General features: G+C 45.6%; 1 protein-coding gene across 1 annotated transcript; it reads left to right on the forward strand.

The window, feature by feature from the left end:
- Window positions 1-1,668: 1,668 nt before the first annotated feature.
- LOC118167144 (sodium/hydrogen exchanger 2-like) lies at window positions 1,669-26,243 on the forward strand. Its single transcript, XM_035326386.1, has 13 exons — window positions 1,669-1,756; window positions 1,887-2,251; window positions 3,576-4,039; window positions 4,269-4,519; window positions 8,036-8,253; window positions 11,274-11,470; window positions 15,036-15,125; window positions 16,829-16,899; window positions 17,926-18,090; window positions 18,449-18,563; window positions 19,490-19,624; window positions 23,332-23,398; window positions 25,386-26,243. Exons 1-13 carry the CDS (start codon window positions 1,722-1,724, stop codon window positions 25,520-25,522), a joined length of 2,310 nt encoding a protein of 769 aa, XP_035182277.1. The 5' UTR covers window positions 1,669-1,721; the 3' UTR covers window positions 25,523-26,243.

The following is a 26,243-nucleotide window of genomic DNA, read 5'->3' on the forward strand; positions in this document are numbered from 1 at the left end:
CTTCGAGGGAGGAAAGCCAGTCTGCAGAGGGAGGCTCTGTGGCTGCAGGAACGCGAATCCATTGCTCCGTCTGCATGGAGCTGGTTGCAGGGATGTGACCAGCAGCACAGAAAGGAGCAGAGAGGAATACAAGTGAAGTGGGCTCAGTGAAACTCTGCAGAGAGCACTGGTGCAAACTCCTTTCCTCTCTCTTGTATTTTATATCTTTTTCTTAGAACCAGGGTGTGCTCTGCTCTGTTCAGACAGGTTTGGTGAGCAGCTAAGGTAAATACATGTATGCACATGTGGTTTGTCACTTCACCCGTCATTTTGGCTTCTTTCTTAAGGTCCTAATTTTTGAAGTTTTCTTTATTAGAACAATGGAGCATATTTTATCCTTGCCACCGTCTTCCTTAGATATGGTCCGAAGTTTGTAATTTTTTCTGGTTCCATTATCAAGTAGATAATGATTCCACAAACAAAAACATTTTCCAGTAGCACAGCTCCATGCTGCAGGTCTTTTTTCCTTCTAAGGTGCAAACACTTCATTTCTGGCTTAGGAAAAATGGAAGTGAATGTTAATTTTTTTGCTTTTTACCTCAAAACGGGAAAAAAAATCAAACTGGATTGTCTGGGGTGGGGGAGAAGAGGAGGCTGGCAAAACTCTTGAACAAATCTTCAAACTCCCAAGTTCAGCACCAAACATCTCGGCAGAGAGAGGAAATAGGATGCTGGGACGTGTGAGCCCAGGATCAGAGCTGCCTCCATCCCTCAGCTCTGACAACAGTGCACTGTGCACTTACCATCATCCCTGCCTCAGTTTGTCAGTATAAGAAAGTTTGTTTCTAGCACCACTTGGTTGTGGGGTTCTGGCTCTGTTGCAGAAAAGTGGGTCACCAGCATGTTACTGGCAGCTCGATTTTGGTGTCATTCAGGCAGCTGCAGAGAAACAAAGAGGCCATCGATTAGTCTAGCAACAGCCTGGGGCCTCTGTGTTTTAATTACATCTGTTCTTTGGACTAAATTCATCCCTGTTGAAACATCATTAACTTATGTGAAACTCCACAATGGAGGAGTTTGACCCAATATATATATATATATATATACTTCCCTCTGTGGTATTTGTATATCTAATTCCATTGAAAATATGTCTTTCTCAAAACAGGCATTCGGGTTTATGTAAGAGTTGGAGGTTGGGGTTGTAAAGAACCTCTCAGACCAGGCCGTCGTATGCCCTGTGGCACGGTCCCCAGCCGCTCCAGCTCAGAGGAGTCCGGCAGATTTTGCTGTTGGCTCCGTCTGTCCGTCCAGCTTTTGAAGCAACCTCACTCAGTTTTCGGTGCCGTTTTCAAACAGTGAAATAAGATAACTTTTCCTTTCATCTTTTACTATAAGATGAAGCTTTAAGCAATTGTAGAAATTTATTCCTCTGTTCAGGGGGCCTTCATCCAGCCCAGCTTGCAGCTCTGCATTCAGCACAGGAAAGCTGGTTGCTTTGCTTGATTTACCACATGGGAAGTGATTATCAGTAGCATCGCTGCCTTTGGGCACTGTGGGCAGTGGACTATGGATGAGAAGCCCAGTGAAATCTGGGCCCCTTTCTGGATGGAGCTGTTTTATGTGGCACCTTTTCCACAAAGGCTTGGCTGCTCTAGTGGCAGTTTTGGTTTTACTTTATTTTTGCTCCCCGTGGCTGTCTGAGACACAGGGAGCCAAACCACGTCAGGGGTTAGCACTACAGCATGACGCCCCTTTCCCTCAAACAGGAATGCAGCTGGTACGCGAGGCATCCGCAGGGGGAGCCTTAGCCCGCGTGGGCACGTGGTCCTGAGGGGGTGCGATCCTCAGGGGGGCTCCCAGCAGGGCAGAGGGGTGGTAAGAGGCTGAGCCGTCACTCCTTTCCACAGCCACCCCTTCTGTCTGGCTCCGTCAGGACGCATGCAGCATCGAGAACGGGAGCCAGCGGCTGGGAGCAGCAATCTGTGGCCAAACCCACGCAGCGGGCGGCTTCAAGGGCAAATGGAGAGGCAGAGGCCAGGGTGCAGAGCCGCAGCTGCTGTCCTGGCCGGACCCTTGCTCTCCTCCTTCCTGCAGGCTGCCCGGGTCAGAGCCCTGCAGGGCTTTCCAGCAGCGGAGAACGGGAGCTGGGCTGCCGAGGAAGACCAGGGCAATGAATCCTCGGAGCACGCCTTCTTCTCTCTGGATTACCAACATGTCCAAGTCCCCTTTGAAATCACGCTCTGGATCATGCTCGCATCCCTGGCCAAAATAGGTAAGGCGTCTCGAGAGGGTGAGGAGCGGTGCTCTGCGGGGCGGCCTGGGGACAGCAGTGGGGCAGGGAGGCGTCGGTCCTTCCTCAAATCCCCTTTGTGAGTAGGACCAGGAGGAAAAGGGAGCTCAAAGCTGTTTGGGATGGGAGAGAAACAGGTGATCTTGGAGCCAGAGGTAACACATCAAGTCCTAAGGATGTACATCTTGTATGTCAGACTTTTTGCTGAGACCTAAGTTGTACAAATGTATCTATGTGCATGGCGATAATCTGACTTGGAAGCAGCCACTGTGTCCTTCAGGGAATGCTTTTAGCTGCTGTGCTATTTCCATGAGCCAGATAAAGTCAAATGAGACGTAAGGCAAACAGACCTGCATTCATCTGCAGAACTTGCCATAGGAAAGTGGAATTTACATATCCTTTATTCCCCGAAATTGTGATTGCTTCTGTAAAATTACCACTATATAGGTTATTTTACCACCTTTTCCTTTTTATTTTTTCCTCAGAAAGAAAACATCTCTGAGATTTGTTTAGATCAGAATTACTTTCAGATGGAAATGGTCATTTCCTTTTGTTATTCTGCATATTATATGATGAGGTCTCAATTCTGTCAACACATGTGAAGAAATAGTAATAATCACAGCTATTTATTTATTTATTTCTATTCCAGTTTGGTTTGTTCAATTTCTTTCTTTTAATAACCCACCTTGAGTATTTCTGGTGTTTGTCAGGATTTCTCTCTAACACTGGGTGTTGCACAAGGCTGGCCTGATTGAGAAAAATAAATAATAAAAAAAATCAATGCTACCATTAGATTTGTGTCAATCATTAAATAATGTGAAAACTGGTACTATTTATAATTAATGAGATTCCTTTTTTAATGATTCCTTTTTTGATCTTTCTGGATGTATGTGATCTGTATTGTGTTTAAAATTAGCAGTTACTATTTCTGTTCTTCGTGCTGAAGTTGGCATGCTAACTAGATTACGTCATAAATTATCTCAAAGACATTTTTATTTATGCAGATTTTTTTTAATGTTTGTGTGTTACCAAAAATACATCTCTAATGTTATGCTATGTTGAACTACAGTCTGAACCAATAACAATTTCAGAAAGTTTGGTATTTTCAGCGACCTTTCAGATTTTTGAGCCAGTTTCTGATTGAGCAACTTTACTGTAATTATGCACATTTATTATTATGATTCCCAAGTGCAGCCTGCAGAAGGAGGGAGGTTAGGAAGCTTCCTCACCCCAGTGAGGAGCTGGTGCTCTTTGGCCAGTTTAGCTGCTGAGATAATATGGAATTTTTCCATTCATCCCCTTGCAGGCTTTCATCTCTACAGCAAGCTGCCCTCTGTCGTCCCAGAGAGCTGTTTACTGATATTTGTAGGACTCATCATGGGAGGCATCATCTACGGCTTAAATGACAAGTCGCCACCCGTTATGGACAGTGACATCTTTTTCCTCTACCTGCTGCCACCCATCGTCCTCGACGCAGGGTACTTCATGCCCAGCCGTCCCTTTTTTGAGAACATTGGCACCATCCTCCTGTACGCGGTGGTGGGGACGATATGGAACGTGTTTGGGATTGGCTTCTCGCTCTATGGTATCTGCCAAGTGAGGGCCTTCCACCTGCAGGACGTCTCATTGCTCCATAACCTCTTGTTCGGCAGCCTGATCGCTGCGGTGGACCCTGTGGCAGTGCTGGCTGTGTTTGAGGAGATACACGTCAACGAAAAGCTACACATTTTGGTCTTTGGCGAGTCGCTCCTGAATGATGCAGTGACTGTGGTAAGCCTTCCTCCATGGGGGGTAAAGGCTTCAACAGCCTCTTCGAGCAGAGGACGCCTGGTGCTGTTCTCTGGCCTCAGGCTGTCGGGTGGACAACCCTTTGGTGCAGCAGAGCTGAGCACCTGGCTCGTGTCTGCAGATAGGAATACATGTGAGTGCCACAGCACCCTCCTGTTGGGCTGTTGAACGCTTTGTTAATGGCTGTTTCTCTCTTTCCTTTTTCACCCAGGTGCTCTACAAGTTATTTCGCTCATTCTGTGAAATGCCAGCCATCAAAACTGTGGATGTTTTTGCTGGAGTTGGAAAATTCTTTGTGGTTGGGATTGGAGGAGTTTTAGTAGGTCTTACCTTTGGGATGACGGCCGCCTTTACCACGCGATTTACCAAGGATATCCGTGTAATTGAGCCGCTCTTTGTCTTCCTGTACAGTTATCTCTCCTATCTCACTGCGGAAATGTTTCACCTCTCTGGAATCGTGGCGTAAGTATGTCCTAGCATCTCGTTTCTCCAGGGAAGCTTTTTGGTTATACTTGCTGAAAAGCATCAGAAATTTTTAAAGTAAGATTGCTTAGCTGGAAATCTGTCTGTGACAGCGAACAGGAAGTTGGGGTGGGCCTGTCCATCACCTCTCTGTCTCTAGTAACGTTTGAAATCTTCTGACCCATTTCAGCCAAATTTGGCAGAGATCAAGGTTTCAAAGGTGCTAAACCAAAACTGCTTGCAATTTCCTATAGCACAGTCAGTTCCATACACTGACAACTGAACATTGTGCTTAGCGCCTTGTTGTGAATTTCACCTGCAGAGCTGGTGCTGAGAAAAAATGGATCTAATAGTCCTAGTGGTTGAAGAAATCTTACCTTGGAAAGCAGAGAGAGATGAAAAACATGGCACAAGTGGTTCAGTCCTTCTGATATGTGTGGGCTGATAGCTGTTGGCATTTGGTTCTACTACCTAAACCAAGTTAGCTGCTGCTGAGGATCACAACCAACCATTTAATATTTCCATAAAGAGTATAAAGTGCACTTAGATTCCATTGATAGTACGTTGTAAACAACTGTAAATATGATGATAAGATTAAAAAAAAAAAAAAAAGCTAAAAAAATCTGCTTTAAAACCAATGATGCTCCTTTGGATTCAAACTATTCCTATACCTTGCAGATTTTGCTTCCCTGAATAACTGATGTGAGCAATATTCTGGCATTACTGACAACAAGTCTAGCTCTGGGAATAGGTAAGAGAAAGCCTATTTACAGGAGCAAAAGACAGAACAGTGAAATAAATATAATGCTGCATAATCATCATGGAGCAGAAAGCATTCAATGCTAATGGTGTCTCCTACTGTCAATCACAATCTACTGTACCCATTATGGAACTCATTTTCTATTCTTTTGAATAATGTATTGTTTTTAAAGCAAAGCAATTGCAAAGGCAGCCGATACCTGCACGACTGCTCTTATAATTGGCAAATTATAAATGCCTCTTTTATATATCTTGATTTTTAAACAATTCATTCATTTCTGACCAGGGAATACTGTATTATAAGAAGCAGACCTTTCAAAGAAACCAAGTGTTTCTTTGAAAATAGTTTGATTGCCAAAATAATCAATTCTACATAGTCTAAAAAAAAAAAAAAAGTGAATGCAACCGAATCCGCTAAGCAGTTCTGCAGATGTTTTTTAGTTTGAAATATATATATATATTTTCTAGTGGCAGCGTCCATCTTTGAAGCTGTGAGAGAATAGATCAAATTTCTTCTTTCTTTGTGAATCTGGTCTGGACCCATATCTTTTTTCTTTTCTTCTCCATAAAACACTTTCAAAACACAGCTCTGAAAGTCAGTGGCCATAAATACTTGTTGGACTTCTTAGTTCCTAGTTGGAGCTATTTTATCCATGATTTATTGAGGCAGTTACTGAAACAGAAGAATTCTTTTATTTAGCTCATGATGTGTGCTTGAGGCAAAGTGGGTCAGTCTGAAATCAAAAAGACCGATTTCAGAATATTTTTAAGTATTGGTACATTTTCTTAATAGATGAAGAAGTGAACTTAAGCACTAGTTGAAAAAGGGATTTGAATTTGTGTCAGGCTGCTGAGTAAAATGGGATCTTTTTCTCCAGTAAGAACATCGTGGCTTTTCTGACTCTGACCTTTTATATCCCATGTCTTTACTGCAAGTCCTTTCCATCAACACCAGTTTTGATTGTGGACAAAAAGAAATGTTTCTTTCTCCTTTGAAAAATGTATCTCTTTTTTTATGGCGATGAGGAAAAACAATTATTTCAAGATGAAAAAAATAGGAATGTTTGTGTGTTTGTTGTTTTCATATGTTTGAATGCCAAGCCAAGGAATCAATAACTCACAGTGGGTGGAAGTCCATCTTCATTTGAAAAAGTCTTTTTTTTTTTTTTTTAATTGTAATGTCTTGTTTGTTCTTCCAACCAAATGTCAGATAAGTGTTTTTCCATAATAGTATCAGTGATTTTCTTAATGGTTTAAGTAGAGCAGAAATGAATGTCGCTGTTCATTCCTTTTGCCTTGGTCCAGTAACATATGTGGTTATGGCTGCATTAGTGATTCACCGATGAGCCAGAAGAAGGTGGCCCTTATTCTGCTCTTGTTAGCAGCCGTGCAAATTGGGAGCAGCACATGGTGGCTGGCTCTGTCTTCCTGAAATAAAGAGCTGTGGAGAAGGGAATCAGGGTCTGTGATTTCATGTGGGTTACAAAACCACAACCAGATGAAAACTCTCCTCATCGGCAAAGACGCTGAGACTTTGATTAGTTTGTTTTGATACTTGAGCTGAAGCAGGACAGCAGAGTTACCATGAAATCCCCTGTGCAAGGAGGTTTCAGTCAGTAAAACCCTGCGTGGATGGCCTTCCAAACACCAGCGGAAATCAGACCTCAGAGAAGTAAATCCATTTTGCCACTGTCGGTACAACATTTGAAACAAAATGTTTCTGTCGGGGCTAAAATATAAAAAATGGAGCTTTGACTCTCTGAGCACTCAATTGTTCTGACCTTCCAAGACTGCTGGCCTGAATACGTATTGATTTGAAAAGCTGATGAATTAGGCTAACCATGTGTACCCTGTAACTTGAAGAACCAATTAACCATGAAAAATTGCAAGGCAGAAGTTTTAATTGGTGGTGCACACTTCTGAAGTGACCTTGGCTCTGCGATACACGAGGAAGTTGAATGTTCCGACTATAGCGACACTCTCTAATTTGCTCAGAAACACAGCGGTGCTCTTGGAAGCCGTTTCTTGGCTCATTGTGCAGCCTGATGAGTGTTCATTAAGACTTTCATTTTTACTGTTTGAGCATTTTGTTGGGTTTTGTTTGGATGGAGGGGATGCCTTCCTCGCTGTGCCCATAGAATGTGCATTGCAACTCTGACTGGGGTTGGAATTAGGTAGCATGAGGTATATCTTGTGCTTGGGTTTCTCCAGCTTTAGGCTAGCTTTGTTCCCATGGGTGCAGGAGTGCAGTATTCAAGCTGCTCTATGATTCTGAATCCTACAAGAGCCTGCTGTAGTGACCAGAGAGCAAACAAAGGAGTCCTATTTACGCACTTCTCATACCGAGAAAAAACAGTCTCCTTTCCTCTCAAATGTCTTTTTCCCATCCAGGAGAAATAGCTCCTATGAAAGAAACTCTTCGACCCAGATGGTGAGAGACTGGCACAGTCAGCGCTAAAACTGTGGCGATGAGAAGTGTTGGGTGTACGGAACTGGAAGTATTGCAGCGTGGCTATGATAAATGCAGATTGAGTTGTTCATCTGTTAAAAGCTAGATTCAGGCAGTCTGGTCAACCCATCTAGTATCCTTCTGTCCTGGTGGTCCTGCCAGCATCAGTGGACTGATGTAGGAAGTGGATCAGTACTGATGCAAACATCTGACACTAGATGAAGCCATTTTTATTTATTTTTTCCTTAAATGTTAATGTGTCAGTTTTGTGCACTTAAGAACAAAAATTTATTGTTTCGTTTTCTCAGCATCATTGCTTGTGCCATGGGCATGAAACGTTACGTGGAGGCCAACATCTCTCTGAAGTCTCACACCACAGTCAAATACTTCATGAAGATGTGGAGCAGCGTTAGCGATACCCTCATCTTCATCTTTCTTGGAGTTTCCACCATTGGAGAAAATCACGAGTGGAACTGGCCATATATTTGCTTCACTGTCATTTTCTGTCTCATTTGGAGAGCACTAGGTATGGTGAAATGATGCTTTTTTTGGTGGTTGTTTGAGTGAAACGTATAATTCTGTGAAGTGGGAGAGTGCTTCTGCTCCCACCATCATCCTTTGCTGTTTCCCTGTGTGTGTGGTTATTACAGATGTGAATCCAAGGACTGGAAAGGGCTGCCCCAGCTGATGTTTCTCCTCCTCCAGAACTGCTGTCTGGCTGAAAAGCAAGCCATGCACCTTACTGCAATTTCCTGCCCTGGACAACCACCACAGACAGCGCTGGTGCTAAATAGAAGTTCTCATGATATCTAGTTTATTGATACATCTGCCCTAGCCCCTTCTTTGATTACCACAATCTCCTCGTCCATTTCAGTGTGGCTTAGTCCCTTGGTATCTTCACAATAGGAGAAAGGGTGTAAGTGCAGAGCCTGGGATCAAAGAGCTGTGTAAAACCCTGGGGCCTCTGACTGCATATTCTGAATTGCAGGGATTTAAGGGATTTAATTCATAACAACTTCTGTGTACAGCAGTGTCCTTAAATGGAAAACTGTTGGAGCCATCAGACAGCTGTCCCTGGAGATGCTGTTCTGCTTCACATAGCTTATTTCTGCATAGATAAGAGCTGGGACCTAAAATGGAGGTAACAGGAGAAAACATGAGGATACTTGTGTAACTAAGACTTTAGATGCCATGTTTAGGAATATAAGTAACTATAGTGAGTTGTAGTAACACCCATCCAGATTTTTTTTTTTTGGGGGGGGGATGTTGGTGGTGGTGATTACTTATAAGAACAAATCTGCATGTTGTGACATGGGAAGAAAATGCCACGACCCTACACCTCAGTGTCTACTTGTTCCTCTGTGGGAACAACTGGGAAATGTTAGCAGGAAAATGATACCCTGAAACAGTTTTGGAGCTGGGCTCCAAAGCACTTAAATTGAGATTTCCAAGGTGTGCTACAGACTCAGCAATTACCATTGTCCCTCTTTGGTCCCTCGCCCTGCTCAGTGGGGGTCAGCTAGAGCAGGCTGCCCAGGCCTTTGTCTCTTCGGGTTTTGAGTATCTCCATGGAGGGGGTCTCTACAACCTCACTGGGAAGCCTATTGCAGTGTTCACAGTAAAAAAAGTGAACAAAACCTAGTGGTAATTGAATGAAGAGTGTTATACTTCACTGGTAATTGTGGCTAAAGATATCTTCTTGAGATCAGTTACAGTGAAAACCATGAGTCCTGGTGCCAGAGTACTTTGGGATCTCATTTAATAATGTAATGTAATCAAATATAATACTGTTTAATATTGTACAAATGTTTTTTTGAAAGGAAAAGATGATAGAGATGAACACCATGACACCAGTATGTTGCCATCTTCTTCCTTTTCTATCCTTCTCATTTATGAATGTTTTTATATATTAACAATATCTGCAGATACAACAGAGCAAAAGAATTTTGGCAAAGAATTCTATAGCTACAAAAGATTCAATGGGATTTATGTTTACAAACCACTGAGTCAAGCAGAATGGCAATTTACTTGAACTCAAATTTGATAGACACTTCAAGAAATTGCTTAAATAGGATAAACCATGATTTGCAAGGCACAGCAGAATGTGTTTTACTAGATGTTAATACATGCCAAGGTTTGTTTTAATAACTGTGCACTGTAAATGCACTTGGAAATGTGCATACATTCAAATATTTGATTTTCTTTTAAATTATATGGGTTAGATGAAAAGAAGTTCTGAGTTATTTTGATTTCTTTTTCTCGTTTCATAATCAACCTGCATATCTGACCCTGAATGCGGGTCCCCACAGCAATATCATGCTCTGCGTGCTGGGCATCAGTGCATGGGGTGGTGAGAGCTGGGCAGAAGTGGTTGGGGCTGGGCTTAAAGCTCCTGCCTTGGAGGTGGTGGCCGAGGTGGGACCTGCTCAGCCCACCCAGGCAGCAGCAGATCTGGACGTGCTCATGGTGCAGGCCCAGACCCTCCGGATTCCTCCTGCAGGAATATCGGGTACTTTGGGGTTGACGGTACTGGGCTGAGGGTGTGAGTTGTGCTGTAGTCCTTCTGGATTTAGTTGAGAGCCTTTTGGTGCAGAATAGAGCGTTTGCTTGAGCTAGAAGCTGCAAAGCCCCTTGTAACCAAATCCCTCCCCAGCAGCTCTTTGGGTGCCCATGCCACGGTGCTCTGGGTGCAGGGAAGGTGCTATGAGGCTCACTTCACTGAGCTCGCTATTTCTGAACATCCACAGGTTTTTGTTTTCTTCTGCAATCACGCTGATTATTTTTAGTTGAATATGTGTGGGATGATGTTTGATTAGTACATTGCAGTACACTACTTTTTAAGTTCATTTCTTCAATGATGCTTTACAAACACCCTCTAGAGGAGCAATAGTGATGTGGGTCCTGTTAATTCCTAGCAACAGGCAATTACAGTCTGTGTCACCAGTTCTCAAAATGCCTATTAATCGTCAGGAAATAAAATGTTTGTCATATCAGTTGGTATTAAAATCACGGCTTATAGATTTAAGGCCAGACTTTTTGTACCTTTATGAATCTGTCTATTTGCAAGTAACTGTAAATTACATCAATTCTTGTGTCACCTTACACAGTCTAAAGTTGAACAGCATAAATCTTTGAGTGAAAAATTTGTGAAGGAAACTCTAGTTTTCCAGGTGGACTGTGATAAGCATGAGGCTGAGGGGAAAAATAGAATTTACTACAAAATGAGCTGACTAAAATTTTATAGTCCTACAAAGTCCCTCAACCCGTAGCCAGTCACTGATATCTGTTTTATTCCTCCAAATCAGAAATGTCTGGGGCTGGAAGAAAAGCCCTTCTCCAGGGGCCTTGTGGAATTGTTGGGAATACGCCCCGTTGGCCCTGGCCACATCCTAGTCATCAGTGTTTACCAGTTCAGTGATGTTCTACCACAGAATATATCGTACAGTTGTGAGTTTGAGATAATCAATATATTAGATATATTTATGAGATATGTATCTGATTGCTCTTTTTGTTCGATGTGTTGCCATCTTCTTTCCTGCTTTTCAGGGGTTCTTGTACTGACCTTCTTCGTGAACAGATTTCATGTGAACACCGTCACCAGCAAAGACCAATTCATTATAGCGTACGGGGGTCTCCGCGGAGCCATTTGTTTCTCTTTGGTTTTCTTGCTTCCTGACTTTCACAGAAAGAAGCTCTTCATTGCAGCAACTACTGTTGTCATCCTCTTCACCGTGTTTGTACAGGTAAAAATGCTCAGTCCAAAGGAATGTCACCAGCAGATGTAGAGAATGAGCATGATTTTTGTTTTTCAGGTGAATAACCAGTACTAAGCCATTAGATCTGATGCACAAGTTAATGGACAAGCTGTAGCTATTTTATGATGATTAAGCAGGAAGAGAATTGTGCTATCTCTTCCACTGGATTAAAATTTGGGTGTGTTTCTTGTTATAAAAGCAAGGAAAATCAAATGCAAATGAAATCATAGCACGCGTGATTTATTTGCCTTTGATTTTTCCTTTTTTTTTTTTTTTTTTTTTTTTTTTTTTTTAAACTGAAAATTAATTTTTGTTTTTTCCTTCTTTCTCTTTTGGCCCTAGCAATTCTTCAGTTGTATCGCAGAATTTTTGCACCAAAATTTTTGCACAGACGTTGCTGCTTCGGGTCTGCTCACTTATGCCGGAGTGCTGGATATCGATGCGGGAACAAGTTTTGCTAACGAGGGAACCCCGTCTTGCTAACGGGGTCCCAACGCAAGCACGTAGAAGTTCCTATCAAAATTCCTCTGTGCTGGAATTACCCTGTGAATGTCTTTCTGCAGTGCTGTGGCGGCTTTGTCTGGCGGATCCCGTTGGGTCCCGGTGCAGGGCGGCGGGCGTTGTGCTCTCCTTGGGGCTGCGCTCAGCATTGCCCTGACACCTGGCGGTGGCACCGCTCCGCGGGGCCTCCGGCTGGCCTGGGCCCAGGAGCAAGCCTCTAACTCCTAGGCTGCTTCAAGGCTTTCCCTGAAATAACTCCTTTCACTTCACCTCACAAATGCCGTCACGTCCAAATGAGGATGCGGTGGAAAAACTGGGGTCGTCTGGTCCTGAAGCGAGCGGGGTCAGGCACGTGATGCTGAGCAGGGTGCTGAGCAGGGCTGCCCTCCTGCCGCCCCCCTCACGCCCCCAGCCCCTTCGCCTGCCCTGGAGCAGCTGCTGGGCCTGCGGGAGGTGGCGGGTCAGGGCGACAGCTGCCGAGCATCGCCCCGCCACACCGAGCCCCTTCTGCTCGGCCCCTCGAGTGTGGGTGTCGGGCTCCTGGGCAATGCAGAGGGGATCGTGTTTGTGCTGGGGTCGACTCAGGGCTTCCCCACGTCCTCCTAATCCACATCACGAGCCAAAAATCCTCGACAAGTGTGATGTGCTGATGGGCTGGGAGCGGGGTGCTGCAGGACAGCTGCACCAGGCCCAGCTCACAGGGCTCTGTCGTGGGCTGAAAGGAGAGAGCAGGGGCCAGGGGGTGGGGGGAGCGCAGTTAGGTGGAGGGTGACAAGTTTTAAGATGCAAATGTGGGTCAGAAATTGAAAAGATACGGTCACTAGGCACGTCCGCTCATGCAGAGACGCTCTTGAGCCTCAGACAAAGGTTGTTCTAAGGCAGCAGCTCTATTCTGCCGAGGCCTCGGAAAATCCTTCCCAGGACCGGGAAAGAGCCTTTGTGTTACCTCAAAGCTCGACTGGTGATGTCATCTCCATGCTAAAGGGTGAGAGTTAAACAGGGTCCCCCGCGGGTACATGGCAGCAGGGCGACCCCTTGACCCGCAGCCTTTCAGTGGGGGCACAGCCCCTGCAAAGGCAGGCCCGGCGCGGGCTCCAGATACCTGCAGTGCTGGGCCGCTGAGGCCACCACAAGAATACTGGGGGGGAAGGAAACTTGTTCAAAAGCTGAACCAGAAAATATTGCTGTAGCACAGCATAGAAAACAAATCGAAAACAACAGGTGCAGGTATTAAGGTGAACCTCCAGAAAGTCGGATTTATAAATGAGTCCTGCAGCTTCGGAAGCTACTTCATTTTCTTGGAAGTGCTGACCAGGCTGTCTGAAAAGCCTTGTGCTCTGCAGACCAACAACCAGCGGTTGGGCTTGTCCATACGTGGGTCTGTCGGTGCTTTGTATAGCCCAGGAAACATGGCTATTTTGGTCTTTCTAACTCAGTTGCATGAGGTTCTTCCCACCACAGGCCTGGTTAATGATTTTGGGAAGGCTGACCGAGCAGTTGTCAGGTCCTCAGTGCTTCCAGGCAGGCCTGGATATGCACCACGTGGACCCGAAAGTCCTCCTAGGAGCCGTGGGCTCGTCTGGAATGTCAGAGGAGGCCCTCGTTGTTCTGCCTTTCAGCGCAGTTTAAAGATTAAATACCACGTTCTCCATTTAAAATTCACTCTCTCAGCCTATTGGCCTCTGACCCCTTTGGTGAAATTGTTAGCAAATATGATAATTGTGAAGTCTGTTTTTTGTTTTGTTTTGTTTGCTGACTGTGCTTACCCATTAGCTACTGGATCGCTATTGATAAAAAAAACTTTGTGTGAGCTGCGATAGAGCTGTCAGCACGGTGGGATGCACTCCGGGCTAAGGAGTAGGTGGAGGAGGTCACAGGGGACCTACAGGCATGTCATGGTCTGGTGGCCTGCAGTGACATGCGGGATTCCTGTAATTCTGCCAAGGCGAGGAAGGGCCAAAGGAATGCAGGTGTGTAGGTGTTTCTGAATCTGGGAGTCTTGGGCATAAATCTCTGAAATGCTACTTTAAGATGAATGCAAATGCAGCTAATTATCCACTGAAGGCAAGAGACCAAACTGCATAGTCTCTACTTATTTTTTTTAATATCTTTTGTTTCTGAATTTGTGAGTTTTATGTTATTTACTCTGAATAATTATGCATTTTTTATTGCTATTAGCTATTAAAATGACACATTAATTGTTTTTGCAATTAAAAACGTGTTCAACTCTCCTCCGTGCCAACATTTGTGACATTCAGAAGTCATAAACATCAACCACTCCATCATTTTTGCTGTAAACATGTCCTAGAAAAGTAATTTTGTATGGAAGCCAGACTAAGAAATGCATCACAGCAGCATTTTAGTTCTCTCACAAGACTTAAAGGACATTAAGACTCTTCCCTTGACCCTTCCCACCAGGTGGATACTTTGATTAGTAGACTTAGCCACTGGCTGACAATCAAGATCATTGAAAGTAACGATCTGTGACACGTAATGCTCGGAAAGTTATCAGACATCGCCCCTCCAGGCTGGGCAAATGCTGGTGGAGGCTGTGCACTGTGAGGTACCCAGGGCTATCACTGTTTCTGGCTTTCCATTTGGAAGGCTGCAGCTGTAGCAAGCTGCAGGCTTGACCTTGAAATTATTGGTGGAGTTTTTGTGTCTTTGAGATGCCAGAGACCAGATGAGGAGTGGGGAGCGCTTCCCTTCTCTGCCTACCCCATCCCAAAACCTGCACATGAGTTCCCATTGATGAGCTACCACCAGAGCTCTCTGCAAGCCAGCCAGATGTGTGGCTTGCAGCTGGGGTGAGAGTTTCCAGTGTTGTTAAAGCATCACAGATACGATACTGCACATAAAGAGGAGCAGAGGAGAGGTGCTAGCTCAAGCAGCAGGCCTCGGTCTGATAACCAAGTTATCGCTGCTGCAGTGTCTGGGATAGCTGTGAATCACATCCATGCTTAAGAATTTTCTCCAAAAGAGGCGGTGCAAGCACCGCTAGAACGCTTGGTGTGAAGACAGCCCGATTTTCGGTTTTGTGGTTTTGCTGCAGGGGATGACCATCCGCCCTCTTGTTGACCTGTTGCACGTCAAGAGGAAAAGAGAGAGTGCTCCCACGGTGGGAGAGCAGATCCATATCCGGGTAAGTGGTGCATCCGTCAGCACACGGCTAGGGCTTTCCTGCATGCTTTGCTGACAGCACGTGGTCCTTCTGAAATGCAGCTCCTGGGACTCTACAGCTCTGCACACTCCTGTTGGTTTTACCTGAATCCTCTGCAGGTCAGTTCCTTTCCAGGTTTGAAGCCCAATGCAACTTTCTATCCATGGGTAGAATAGCAAGCACTGAATTGTTCAGGTGATGCACAAACCTGACAGAGAAAGATGATCACTTGCCCAAAACTTTATGCTCTAACCTTGTTCAGAAAAGGGAAAAGAAGCAAAATGAGACTTGGGTGCTTTCAGGGCAGAGATATGAAGTCACTGGAGCCTAAAGGTGCATTTCGGTTCACCTTGCTCTTGCCATCCAGGCATTGGCCTTTCTAGTTACAGAGCGCTTCAGAATCTAGTTGTTCATGCCCAGTCACAATTCCATAAGCACGGCTCCTTTAGGAATATTTTCGTCTTCATTTTTGGGTAGCTAGAAGTAAAGATATTAGGTCTGAGGACATTTATAAAATGTTTGGCATCATCACAATTAGGTTGTATTACAGGGCTTTGTCTAAGCTGAACAGAACAGTTCAATAGGCTGAAGAGGCTTTTCCTATAATGAACAGAGAATACTTTCTTCTTTTGTTAGTGACTGAATAGTAAATCATTTCTGAAAATGTGTTTATTGGGAAATGTGAGCAGAAAATGGCTATGTACCAATTAAGCTAAGTAGACAAGGTAACAATGCCGATAGTTGGAAAGCAGGCATGCAGGGAGCCAGAAGCAGCTTTTGTCCTCAAATTTCTTAGCCCAGACAGTCAGGGCCCCTTCCCACCAGCCTGTCCAGGAGGTACCATCCAGCGCTGGCAGGAGCCCTGGTGGGTGGGGGATTTGTCCATCGTCCTCCAACCGTACAGCTGCAGGTATCAGGGGCTGTAAACCTGTGAGCACTCTGCCACAGCAGGCAAGAGAACTGTTCTGCCTCTGACCCCACAAAAAAAAAAATCAATTTCTAAGAATTAGAGGCGAAGGAAGCGCTGGGAGCGTTGGCACCCAAGTGAGCAGTGGTGAACTCTCCCAGTTTCCAGATGCCAGTAGGAGGGAGGACGATTTGAGAAGTTACGGAGACTTAACTTCAAGGTGGAAAATCAACCTGCCTAGGATTTTTAATATAATAAAAAAAAATAATGTTTTTGTGTAAGGCACAATGTGGTCAATGATTTTATTTAGTGGGAAGTGCTTGGGAGAAGGCAGTGTTTGTTATTCAAGCGGAGTATTCATTTGTGCATTATCTACATCTATATCCTGAAGACACTGTTCTCCTGAGACAAATTGTCCTCAAAACATGCGGCATGAACATCTCCTGCTTATCTAGGCCCAATAGGCGGGACATGCCAGCCATCAGCCAACCTGTACGTATCATAAAGAACAGATCCACGTCCCTCAGCGATTGGTCTTTGCTTGCACAGGCTTGAAAGAAAGCAGCCAAATTACTCATTGTACTCCAGAACCAAGGGATACACGTGTAGGGCTGAATGGGGAATTGAGCCGACAGCCCCTCTTCTTGTTTACCAGAGCTGTGTACCTAGCTGAAACCGTCCCCCGTTTTGTCTGCTGGCTTTTGATGTCTGCTGACTGAGTTCATCACGTATGCAATACATGCAACCAGTGTATAGCAAAATCCTCTCTTCTGTTTAGTTCCTGGATCATTTGCTGGCTGGCATAGAAGATATATCTGGACACTGGGGACAGTATTACTGGAAAGACAAGTAAGGATTTGCCAAAATACAACTGTGTACATGTGTAGAAAAAAATGAGTCTGGTTCCTATTCCGTAAGTTTGCACTGTGGGCAGCTGAGCCTCGTTCATCCTCGTGGCACACCGCAGATGGAAGGGGGCAGCTTTTCCATCTGCAGCAAGGTGAGAGCGGGCTGTCAGGGCACCAGTGCTGAGCAGAGCAAAGCCTCTCCCCTTCCTTGCAGGTCACACGTTGTTCTTTGCCCTGAAAAGCCTCCTGCCTGCCCAGTGCCTGCACACTTAGCAGCACGGATAGGAACTTGCAGCACTTGGAGGGGCAGCTGCTTGTTGCGAGCTGACAAAAGCGTCTCCCCTGCTTTCTGTGGCAGTTTTTATTGAGTTCTGGTAGAATGCCCACATGGGAGAAATTCGTATTATTTTAAAAAATATGAATACCTTAAAATATGCTAATAACAATCTACCTGGTGTAATTCCTTGGCTATGCAGACACACAGATACAGCTAACTTCACGATACAGGTTCAGATCAAGGCAGCTGACAGGTATTTTCTTGGAAGTGCCACTAGAGGGTATGGGAAGCTCTGCTGCTGCTGAGTGTACTGGCTCCTTGCACATAGGTTTGTGTGCAGCTGACAGCAGCCAGACCATGTTTGATAACAGCTAGGTCTTTTCCAAACCTCATGCTGCATTTGAGCAGAAAGTGAGAGGAAACAGCCCAAGAGGGAATCTGGAAGTGTTTAAATGCTCTATCCCTTGAGGCTACCACCGTGTGTACTTATAGCACTTACTAGCCTTCATAATAAATTTGGCACTTTGGGGAGTTCTTACATTATTTGAAGATGTTTTAATATCTTAGCTCATGTACAGAAATAAATAGGGCCTGGCCTCTTGGGCCACTGGTTTCTGGAAAGCAGGTAATGAAATGTAATGGAATATGGGGCAATCAGGGACTATGAGCACAGTGGCTTGCTCAAATGCATAGCAGTTCTGGGGACAAGGGGGGATGAGGCTAAGAATGTCTTGCTCTGTCCTCAAACAGGCTAGAGTATCTCAACAGCAAATACCTGCAGAAGATCCTGCTTCGAGAGTATGACCAGCCAAAATCAAGTATTGTGCTTCTCTACGAAAAGCTGGAGCGGAAGCATGCCATCGAGCTGGCAGAAGCCGGGCAGCTGGGTCACGCACCGTCTCACCCGTCCTTGCTGTAAGTGCTCCCTGGCCAGCTGCACGAGTCACAAGGTTTACAGTAAGGCCATGCCCCTGCTTGGGAAAGCCAGCAGGCAGGATTTATCCTCCTCCTGCCATATGCAGGCTCTCAGGGAAAGAATCATGACTGAGAATTATCAAGGTTTCTCAAAAGAAAGACTCTTATTTATTTATTTTTTCTTGGGAGGGGTCGATATGCCAAATGGTCCAGAGGATGAGCAGTGTCCTGGCCTTGATGAATGCAGTGGGCCCAGGTCTGGTGGTGGTGGGCTCTGACAGAGCTGCTGTGAGCACTGGGCTTTGGGGCTGCACTGCTGTGCATCTTCTGAAATAAGGTGCTCTGGGTTTCTTTGCAGCAACAGTGACAGGACTGTCATAACAGACAAAAAGTCGGAGGATACCCTGGATCCGGATGTCCTGGAAAATATACAGGAGATATTGGCAAGGAACCTGTACCGAATAAGGAGAACGGTATAACTCTTCCCTCCATCTGTATTTTAGATGTCCAATAACAAAAGTTATCTCAGTTATCCGAACAGCCTGAGCAGATGTTATGAATATTTACATAATTACTAATGATGTGTCTTTGTGAGCAGAGAATAGTTGGCTGTTTGAAGCCAGATCCAGTTTCCAAGTCAGTGGCACATTTCTGTTTGCAGCATGACAGCTCTTGAAAGGTTCACCCAGTCAACCTATAATTTCACAAAGTATTTTAGGCATCAGTACCCAGCACCAGAAGCACGAAAGGAGGAGCACAGGGATCTTCAGGCAGCAGGTTAGCAGATCCACCTGCCTCAACAGCTCCTGGCTCCTACAGGCCGGGAGTCCCCCAGAGGAGAGGTGTTTAAGGAAAGGGCAGATGTGGTACTTAGGGACATTGTTTAGTGGGCAATATTGGTGGTAGGTTGAAATAGATGATCTTAGAGGTCTTTCCAACCTTAATGATTCTATTATTCTATGAAAGATGAAGACCCACCCGCTGTTTGCACTTATTCCTGCCCAAATCCAGCTAATCCTGCATAGCAACAGAATTATCCCATCTCCCTCTGATGCTAACGGGAGACTTTACGCATTCTAGTAGATTTATGGCTGTTGGAGCAGGATTTCTTGTTCCTGTTGATGCTATTACATGATTTATATATGAAGGTGGGGCTGATGTGAAGCATGGGCAGAGGCACTGAGGCAACTCTGGCTGAAGGCACCTTGAGCGGAGCTGTTGCTCTAGGCTGGTGTCCACAGGGACTAACAAAAAGGCATCTCAGTCTCATTGTTCAGTGATCCCTTGGGCTTCAGAGCAGGGTGACAGGGTGTCCCCTCACACAGCCAGCCTCTGGCCACACTGCTGGGTGCTGCTTCGGGGCATCCCGTGCTCACGGGTGGTCTCTGGTGCGATGCAGGGCCCAGCGTACAGCAGGCACAGGCTGCCTGGAGAGACAGAGCCCATGGAGCAGGCCAAGGAGATCCTGGTCCTGCAGCGCAGGAGCCTGCGGGTGGACACGGCTGGAAGCGACGGGGCCAGCTCCAGGAGGGAGGTAAGAGAGTGGGGACACCCGTGGCCGTGGAGGTGGTGCACGGGCTGTTCTCCCCAGTGGGAACTGGGATAGCAGGTATCACAAGTGCTAGGAAGAGCTCTCTTGCTGGAAGTATTTCCTATCAAACAAAAATCCCATCTTTAAAAAATACCAAAAAGTTTATCTGAATCCTAAGTTGCATTTCTGTGAGTAGGGAAAAAAACATACCCATTCTAGTTCGGAGCACCCATTGTCAGATGTTCTGCAAACATTTGAAACTTCGGTGTTTTTATTTCCCGTACAACTCTTTTGAAATGACAGAAGCATTATTGTGAGCTTTTTTATTTATTTTGGAGGTGAGGTTTTTGTTTTTAAAAGCAGCTCTGGGTTCTGGGCAGATTTGAAGAAAGTAAAATAGAAGGAAGTGTGGCATGCCGGATTCCTGGGAGAACCATTTGCAGTCCAGATTCACTGGTACAGCTCCCTGTCAGTTCATGTTCTGAATGCGAGGAGAAATGAGGTAAATGCAGGGTCTGTGAGTGGTGAGGGCTGCCCATGGTTTCTCTGCTGGTTTCTCTGCAAATCGGTGGAAGAAACTGGGCAAGCATTTCCTTGTAGAAAGACAAAATGGTCTAGGGATGACACGCAAGGAGCAGGCTCAGTCTCTCTGGGTTGCTCTATCCCTCTACAACTCTTTCTCTGGAGGAAGCACACCTAAGCCCCCTGTAACTTGCCCCCAGACCCGCAGATCAGCAGCAGTGACTGCTGAGCTTCCCTAAATTTCACTGACTTCTTTGGGACTCCATCACTAAGGAGAGCAGAATGACCTTTTAAAAAGAGGTACTTTATCTTTCTTTATTTGGATAGTAATTTTCCACGACAGCACAGGAACTCGGGGCTGCCGCAGGCTTTATTCCACTCTGATTTCTTTGTTCAAATGCCAGTCACTGAGGAGCCCACTGAGAGCTGCTGTACTGCTCCAAATGCTGCTGCTTCTCAGCCCTTCATTCACAGAAAGGTGTTCCGGCTCTTGCAAACAACTTAAAAGATTTAATTTGATCATTTACATGCTGATTGGTACTTACAATTCAAAATAGATAGGGAAGAACATGGCATGTTCCTGTAGAACATTTGGTATAATTAAACTTCAAAAGAACAACATCAAACTCGCGCTGATTTTGAGCACGTTTCATTCTTTAAGGACATTTGATTGTTAACCCTTGTGCTCCTGCACTCCTGCCGACTGCTGCTCCTAGCAGTAACACAGTGCATTTGGTGGGATGTCCAACACCTCTGGGAAGGCTTTGTCCTGTTTCTCTGGATGCTTGGAACTGGCCTTTCACTGGCTGCTCCCCGTGACAATTTGCAAGTGGATAGTAGTAAAACTGACCCCCAACGTTAAGGGAAAGTATTCTGAAAGAGACACAGAATATCAACACGAAGGAGGGAGGTGTGTGTATGCCACTGCTTCCCACTGCAGGAGAAGAGATTGCCACACTGGATTTTGCCATCAGGAAGAAGGAACGCTGTGATAACAAGTAGGTTTTAGCCCATTAAAAGCAGCTAAGCACTTTACATTTTATATTGGAAAAAAGCAAGCCACTCAGATTTAGGGTTTCATGCCAAGCTGTTGAGCAAGTGGCACTTCCCTGTTTAAAATAGCCGTGAGTGCAAAATCTAGGTGCTTAGTGTTTGAGAGGCTCCAATTGTCTCATGCTCCGTCTTTTGTAATCCCAGAGGGAAGGGTTTGGCCTTTCAGGCTTTGAGTCAGCAAGAAAAAATACCCACCCTCACGCCACGCGTTTCTCTGTTCTGCATTTGACCACAAGATGGGAGCATTACAACTGTGTTTGCAAACCGACCTGGAAATCGGGAACCAAACTTCAAGGGCCACTGGAAGCCTCCAGCGCTGGTGAAACGTGTGAGCCGTCTTTTCTCTCCAGCCTACACGAAATAAAAAGCTTTTGCGATGCGTTCAGTCAGTTGCATGTCACGAGCAGAGTGAATAATTAAAAAGTGCCTTTGGCTCAATAGAAACACTGCTTTTCCTGCTCGGTGGCTGTCAGCATGTAGGGCTTTTCCTCTTTTAGTGAAGTTGATTGGTCTTTTGCTATTAAATTATGAAGCTGTTGTAGCTCAATTAGATTAATCTCATAGTTTATTAGATCCTGGTTTGTCTTCCTCCTGTATCAGTCATCACAAAAATAAGGTGTGTATGGAAGTGTGTCATTTCATAGGCCCGTGGCTCTGCCAGACCTCAGAGGAACCAGAGGAGAGGAGACATCCATCCTGACTCGTGCCCTGTTTTGGAGGGCTCACCAGCATCAATCTGGCTGCAGCCAGCATGAATCCCTTCCATCTGTAGCCTGGGTGGCTGCTGTGCTGTAGGCATCTGCCTTGTGGTTCTACAGCTGTGTGGGGTGGCCCCAGGCTGTGTTAGGAACCCCTGCCCAGGAGGGTTTGCCGAGGGAATAATAGGTAAGGCAGGGAAAAGAAGGCAGAAATGCGCAGCCCGTACCCCTCCTGAGCCACGGGTGCAGATCAGATGGTTTACACCAGGCACAAAAATCTTGGCAAGGCTGAGAGAGGACTTCAGCTCTGAATCGCAGCCCAGAGGATTAACTCCAAAACTATCTACTTCCAGCAGAAAGTTCGCCTTCCTCCGCCTAAGGACAAAATTCCTCCTGAAGGCTACTGCTTCCTGTGGCTGTGCATCATGTTGGCTCTAAATGCTGTGTGTATTTTGGGCTTGCCTTGTTTTAGGCAAGGATCCAACGCAAAGTAGCCTGGCACTGTGGTTTCAGAGACCCAGGATAGCTTTTATTTACCATGGAGGACCCAGAAAATCCTTGCACCTGTAGCCAGGCAACTTCTCTCTCTTTTCTTCTGCCAAAATGCAAGTGCACTCCCCCCCAAAAAGAGCTTATTTGGAGCTGCCCGTAAGCCGTGTGCGTAAATGACATACTGCCTTTGGTAATTATGTCGGAGCCCTTTCATGGAGCGTGCTCTGAGAAGCATTAAATGCCCCTGGGAATGGCTTTCCAGGGAGCCGGGCTGCTGCTGCGGAGCCTGGGAGGCATTGTTATTAAAATGGTCAATAAAACGGCACACAATGGATGGAGGGCATCGGGTCCCTCGTTAAGGGAGGGAGGAAAGCGAGAGGAAACAAAACAAAAAATCAGGCTGGGAGGTGTCCAGAGTTATTTGGCAGCCTGGGTTTCTGGACCTGGGTGCCAAATCACAGCTGTGCAAGAGACTTACTCCCAGTTTACAGGAGGACTGAATCTGGGCAGCATCGTGCTACCTGATTTTTTCTGAAGGGTGGGGATCGGCAAGCTCGCTACCTGCCTCCTGGCTCTACAGCCAGGGTGGGAAATGTCCCTGCCCTGGCCATAGGCTCTGCTTCCCTGTCCTCACCTGCCACCCCATCACTCCAGGTCGGCTTTTTTCGTCTGGCACCCACTTCATCGTGCTCCCGGAGAGCTCAGGCTTCTCCCACCAACCTGAACCACATCGGCGTCTGTAAATATTTCCCCTCAGCGATGCCTGCCATGCATTCGGTCTATTTTTAGAAGTAGTTCTTTTTGTTTTTCTTGGCAAAAGGAAAACAAATGGAAACAGAGTCCTTGGGGATTGCAAATGGCTTGTTTATGAAGCATGAGTGTCATTAACAGACTTGCTAGCAATCTTCATAAATGCATTAAAGTACTTTTCTTCCTTAATCACAGAAGGAGGACTCCTCCCCGGCGCAGGGCAGCCCCGACGTGCAGCCCAGGCTGTGCCGCTCCCTAACCGGTAAGCTGGGGGGGGGGGCCTGGAGGGCACCAAGCCCCGCTCCCCACCACGGGGGGACATTCGAGCAGGTGGTGGGGAGGATGTGCAGGAGGTCTGTGCCACGTCACCTGCATGGCTAGGATTTTTGAGGCAGCCCAGGCACAACACCCAGCCCTCCAGGCGGGCACATGGCCTGCTGTCCAGCCCAGGAGAGGAGCAGACTCTTGCTGAGGGCAGCCCCATCTCGCCCCACTGCTGGTCTGTGGAGCAGAGGAGATGCATCGCGTGCTGGGTCACCCTGCTGGCAGCAAAGGGGCTCTGGGCAGCGATGCTGGCAATGATAGCAGTGAGATGTGAATCCCTGTCCAGATGTTTGGCCTCTTTGCTACTTGTGTGCTGCAAGGGGCTGCATGAATATGCACAGAGATGTATTATTTCCCATGTTCAGCCAGGAATGCATTTGACACCGGTACCATTCTTTATATCCCACCAAGCACTAAGATGTTTGACAGTATTTGCAGATTGTTCTACCTGTTGTGAAGCTAACTCATAAACTAAAACCTTATAGAAATGAATGGTATTTTGAAACATGAAGTTCGTGCCAAAATTTAAGTTCTTCCAAAATTTAAGTTTTTTTGTTTGGTTGGTTTTTGCCTATTATTGAAGTACACCACTACCAGCACTGTCTGTGTAGAATATCTGTTACAGTGGCTTAAAACCGCAGGTCTTTTCATAAGCACAAGCTCAGTTTTTAGACAACTGAAGGCTTAGTTTTCGCGCTTAAAAAGTGTTTAATACCAATGAAGCCCCACATAAAGTTTAGCTGGTCAAAACTGTAAAATGCATCTTTCAAAATGCAGAGGATGGATTTATTTTAGCTTGGAACCACAAAGAGTTGTTCTGTCTCCAGCCATACTGGAGATGCAGCACGTAGGAAACCAGGCACTGAGTTTTTAGAGTACGTGGCAAATGCCTTTTAGCACAATTGCATCTGTAAAAGTGATGATTGAAAAGGTTCAGTGTTGATCCTGCAAGTAATATTGCCTCCAAATATAGGCTGAGTTGGATTAAGGGGCTGGATTAGCATCCAGAGTATTTCTTTGTTATGTGTATTCTGGAAAAATATTTAAGTGAGAAAGTATCCTTGTTTCCTTTCACTCTTTTTGTGTCCTTCCAAATCTGATGTTTTCTTCCTTTGCAGTTTTCTTTTAAAAATTAACTAGAAACGTACTAGGAAGAGAGCTGTAGAATAGCCAGCACTTTATCTGTAGAAAGGCATCTTACTGCAAGAGCAGGTAAAAGGGATTCTGTGGCATTCGTGTGTTCGTAGCTTGGACGTCCGCTGTGGATGTAGCTATTTTAATCCACAGTTTATTATAAATGTTTGAACTGCGTTGTTCCTGGAGACGAACATGAGTGTAACCAGAGCAAAGTGACAGAGAGCAGCATTTCTGGGTATTTTTTTCTTTTTTTCTTTTCACATTCCTTCTTGTCAAGGTTGTGCTGCAGGGAAAAAACATGAGCACAGCGTCCCCCGACATATGTGGGCATGGGGTGAAGGGGCTGCAGCCACTCTGTCGTGACTGTGTGTACCCAGGCAGTTTCTCCTGTGGCCTTCTGGAGTTGCAGGTGCTCCGCCAGGACCCCTGGGTGGTGCCGCTGCTTCTTGAGAAGCTGCTTTAAGGTAGTCGCTGCCGTGACTTCTTGTTCTGCAAAGTGGCTGGTGGGCACTGACAAAACAATGGTTATATTGAACCAGACATGTAACACATTTCAAAGTACAAAGTGGGGCTGAAATTGCCTTTTTTTTTTTTTTTTCTTTTTCCTTCCTCCATCCAGGCACTGATCTCTGTCTTCTGCTTTAAAATTGAAAAGTGATCTTTGCAGTGGAATAGCTCATCCCCAATGAGCCAGTGGTCATCTCAATAGCTCTTGCTATTGCTTCATTACTGCTGACCCACAAAGGAGAACATCTCTCATACCAGCCTGTGTTTTTCTCTTCTCGCAGTTGGGAATGCAGAAAAGGTTCAGGCCGTGAAGCAGAACCGATCGCAGTCCGTGTGTGTCATCCCACCGCCGCAGCCTGGTGGCACCGCCTGGGGCGAGAAGGAAGAAGCAGAGAAAGAGCTAACCTTGGATATGTAAAAGCACAAGTGATGCTGCTGGCTTCCCAGCATGGAAGGCTGTTTCATGGATGTCTACAATACAATCTGCTTTTTTTTTTTTTTTTTTTTTTTCTGTAATGGAGGCCAGCAACATGATGGTAATGTAAATAAGATGCATAATGAAAAGGACAGCATGGACTAGGCAAAAACATCCTGAGTGATCTACATCAAAATGTGCTCTCGTTGCACAGCACAGTGCTTTTAAAGGGAACCAAGAAAAAGGGAAAAGATAAACAGACAAGCAGCAGCAATGCCAGGTAATGCCTATGAGGGGAGCTAAGAAAAATTAGTTTGCTCAGACTGGGAAAATCACTGAAACTGCCTGCAAGTACAAGGAAAGATGTTTTAGTAAGATGAGATATTGGGTCTTTTCATTAGTCAGCAGGGATAGAATAAACAGCAGGGAGCATTTAGATTATATGTTAAGAGAAACTTCATAATTTCAAGGAGAGTTTTATTAGGCAATGGAGCATGCTACCAGGAAAGACAGCAGAAACTGCAGAAGACCTCTCCTGCTTCTCAGAAACTGGTGGGTCCTCAATATGAGCATTAACCCTGTGAATTCCAGGGTCAAATTGTGTTGTTGAATCAGGCAGTGTGTCTGATCCTGTGTCAGGATTTTTGCTGCCACTACTGAGACTGCAGCGTTGGAGGAGGTTTGAGGCAGTCTCCTAACTATTAAATAGAGAGGGGGTCCCCAG

The sequence above is a fragment of the Oxyura jamaicensis genome, chromosome 4, assembly GCF_011077185.1.
Source record: "Oxyura jamaicensis isolate SHBP4307 breed ruddy duck chromosome 4, BPBGC_Ojam_1.0, whole genome shotgun sequence".
Taxonomy (NCBI): Eukaryota; Metazoa; Chordata; class Aves; order Anseriformes; family Anatidae; genus Oxyura; species Oxyura jamaicensis.

Excerpts from the sequence above, each read along its gene's own strand:
- LOC118167144 (XM_035326386.1), top strand. The coding sequence starts at position 1,722 with ATGACGCCCCTTTCCCTCAAACAGGAATGCAGCTG. Across the intron at positions 4,520-8,035 it reads CACCTCTCTGGAATCGTGGC|CATCATTGCTTGTGCCATGG; the intron begins GTAAGTATGTCC and ends TCGTTTTCTCAG. Across the intron at positions 8,254-11,273 it reads TCTCATTTGGAGAGCACTAG|GGGTTCTTGTACTGACCTTC; the intron begins GTATGGTGAAAT and ends CCTGCTTTTCAG.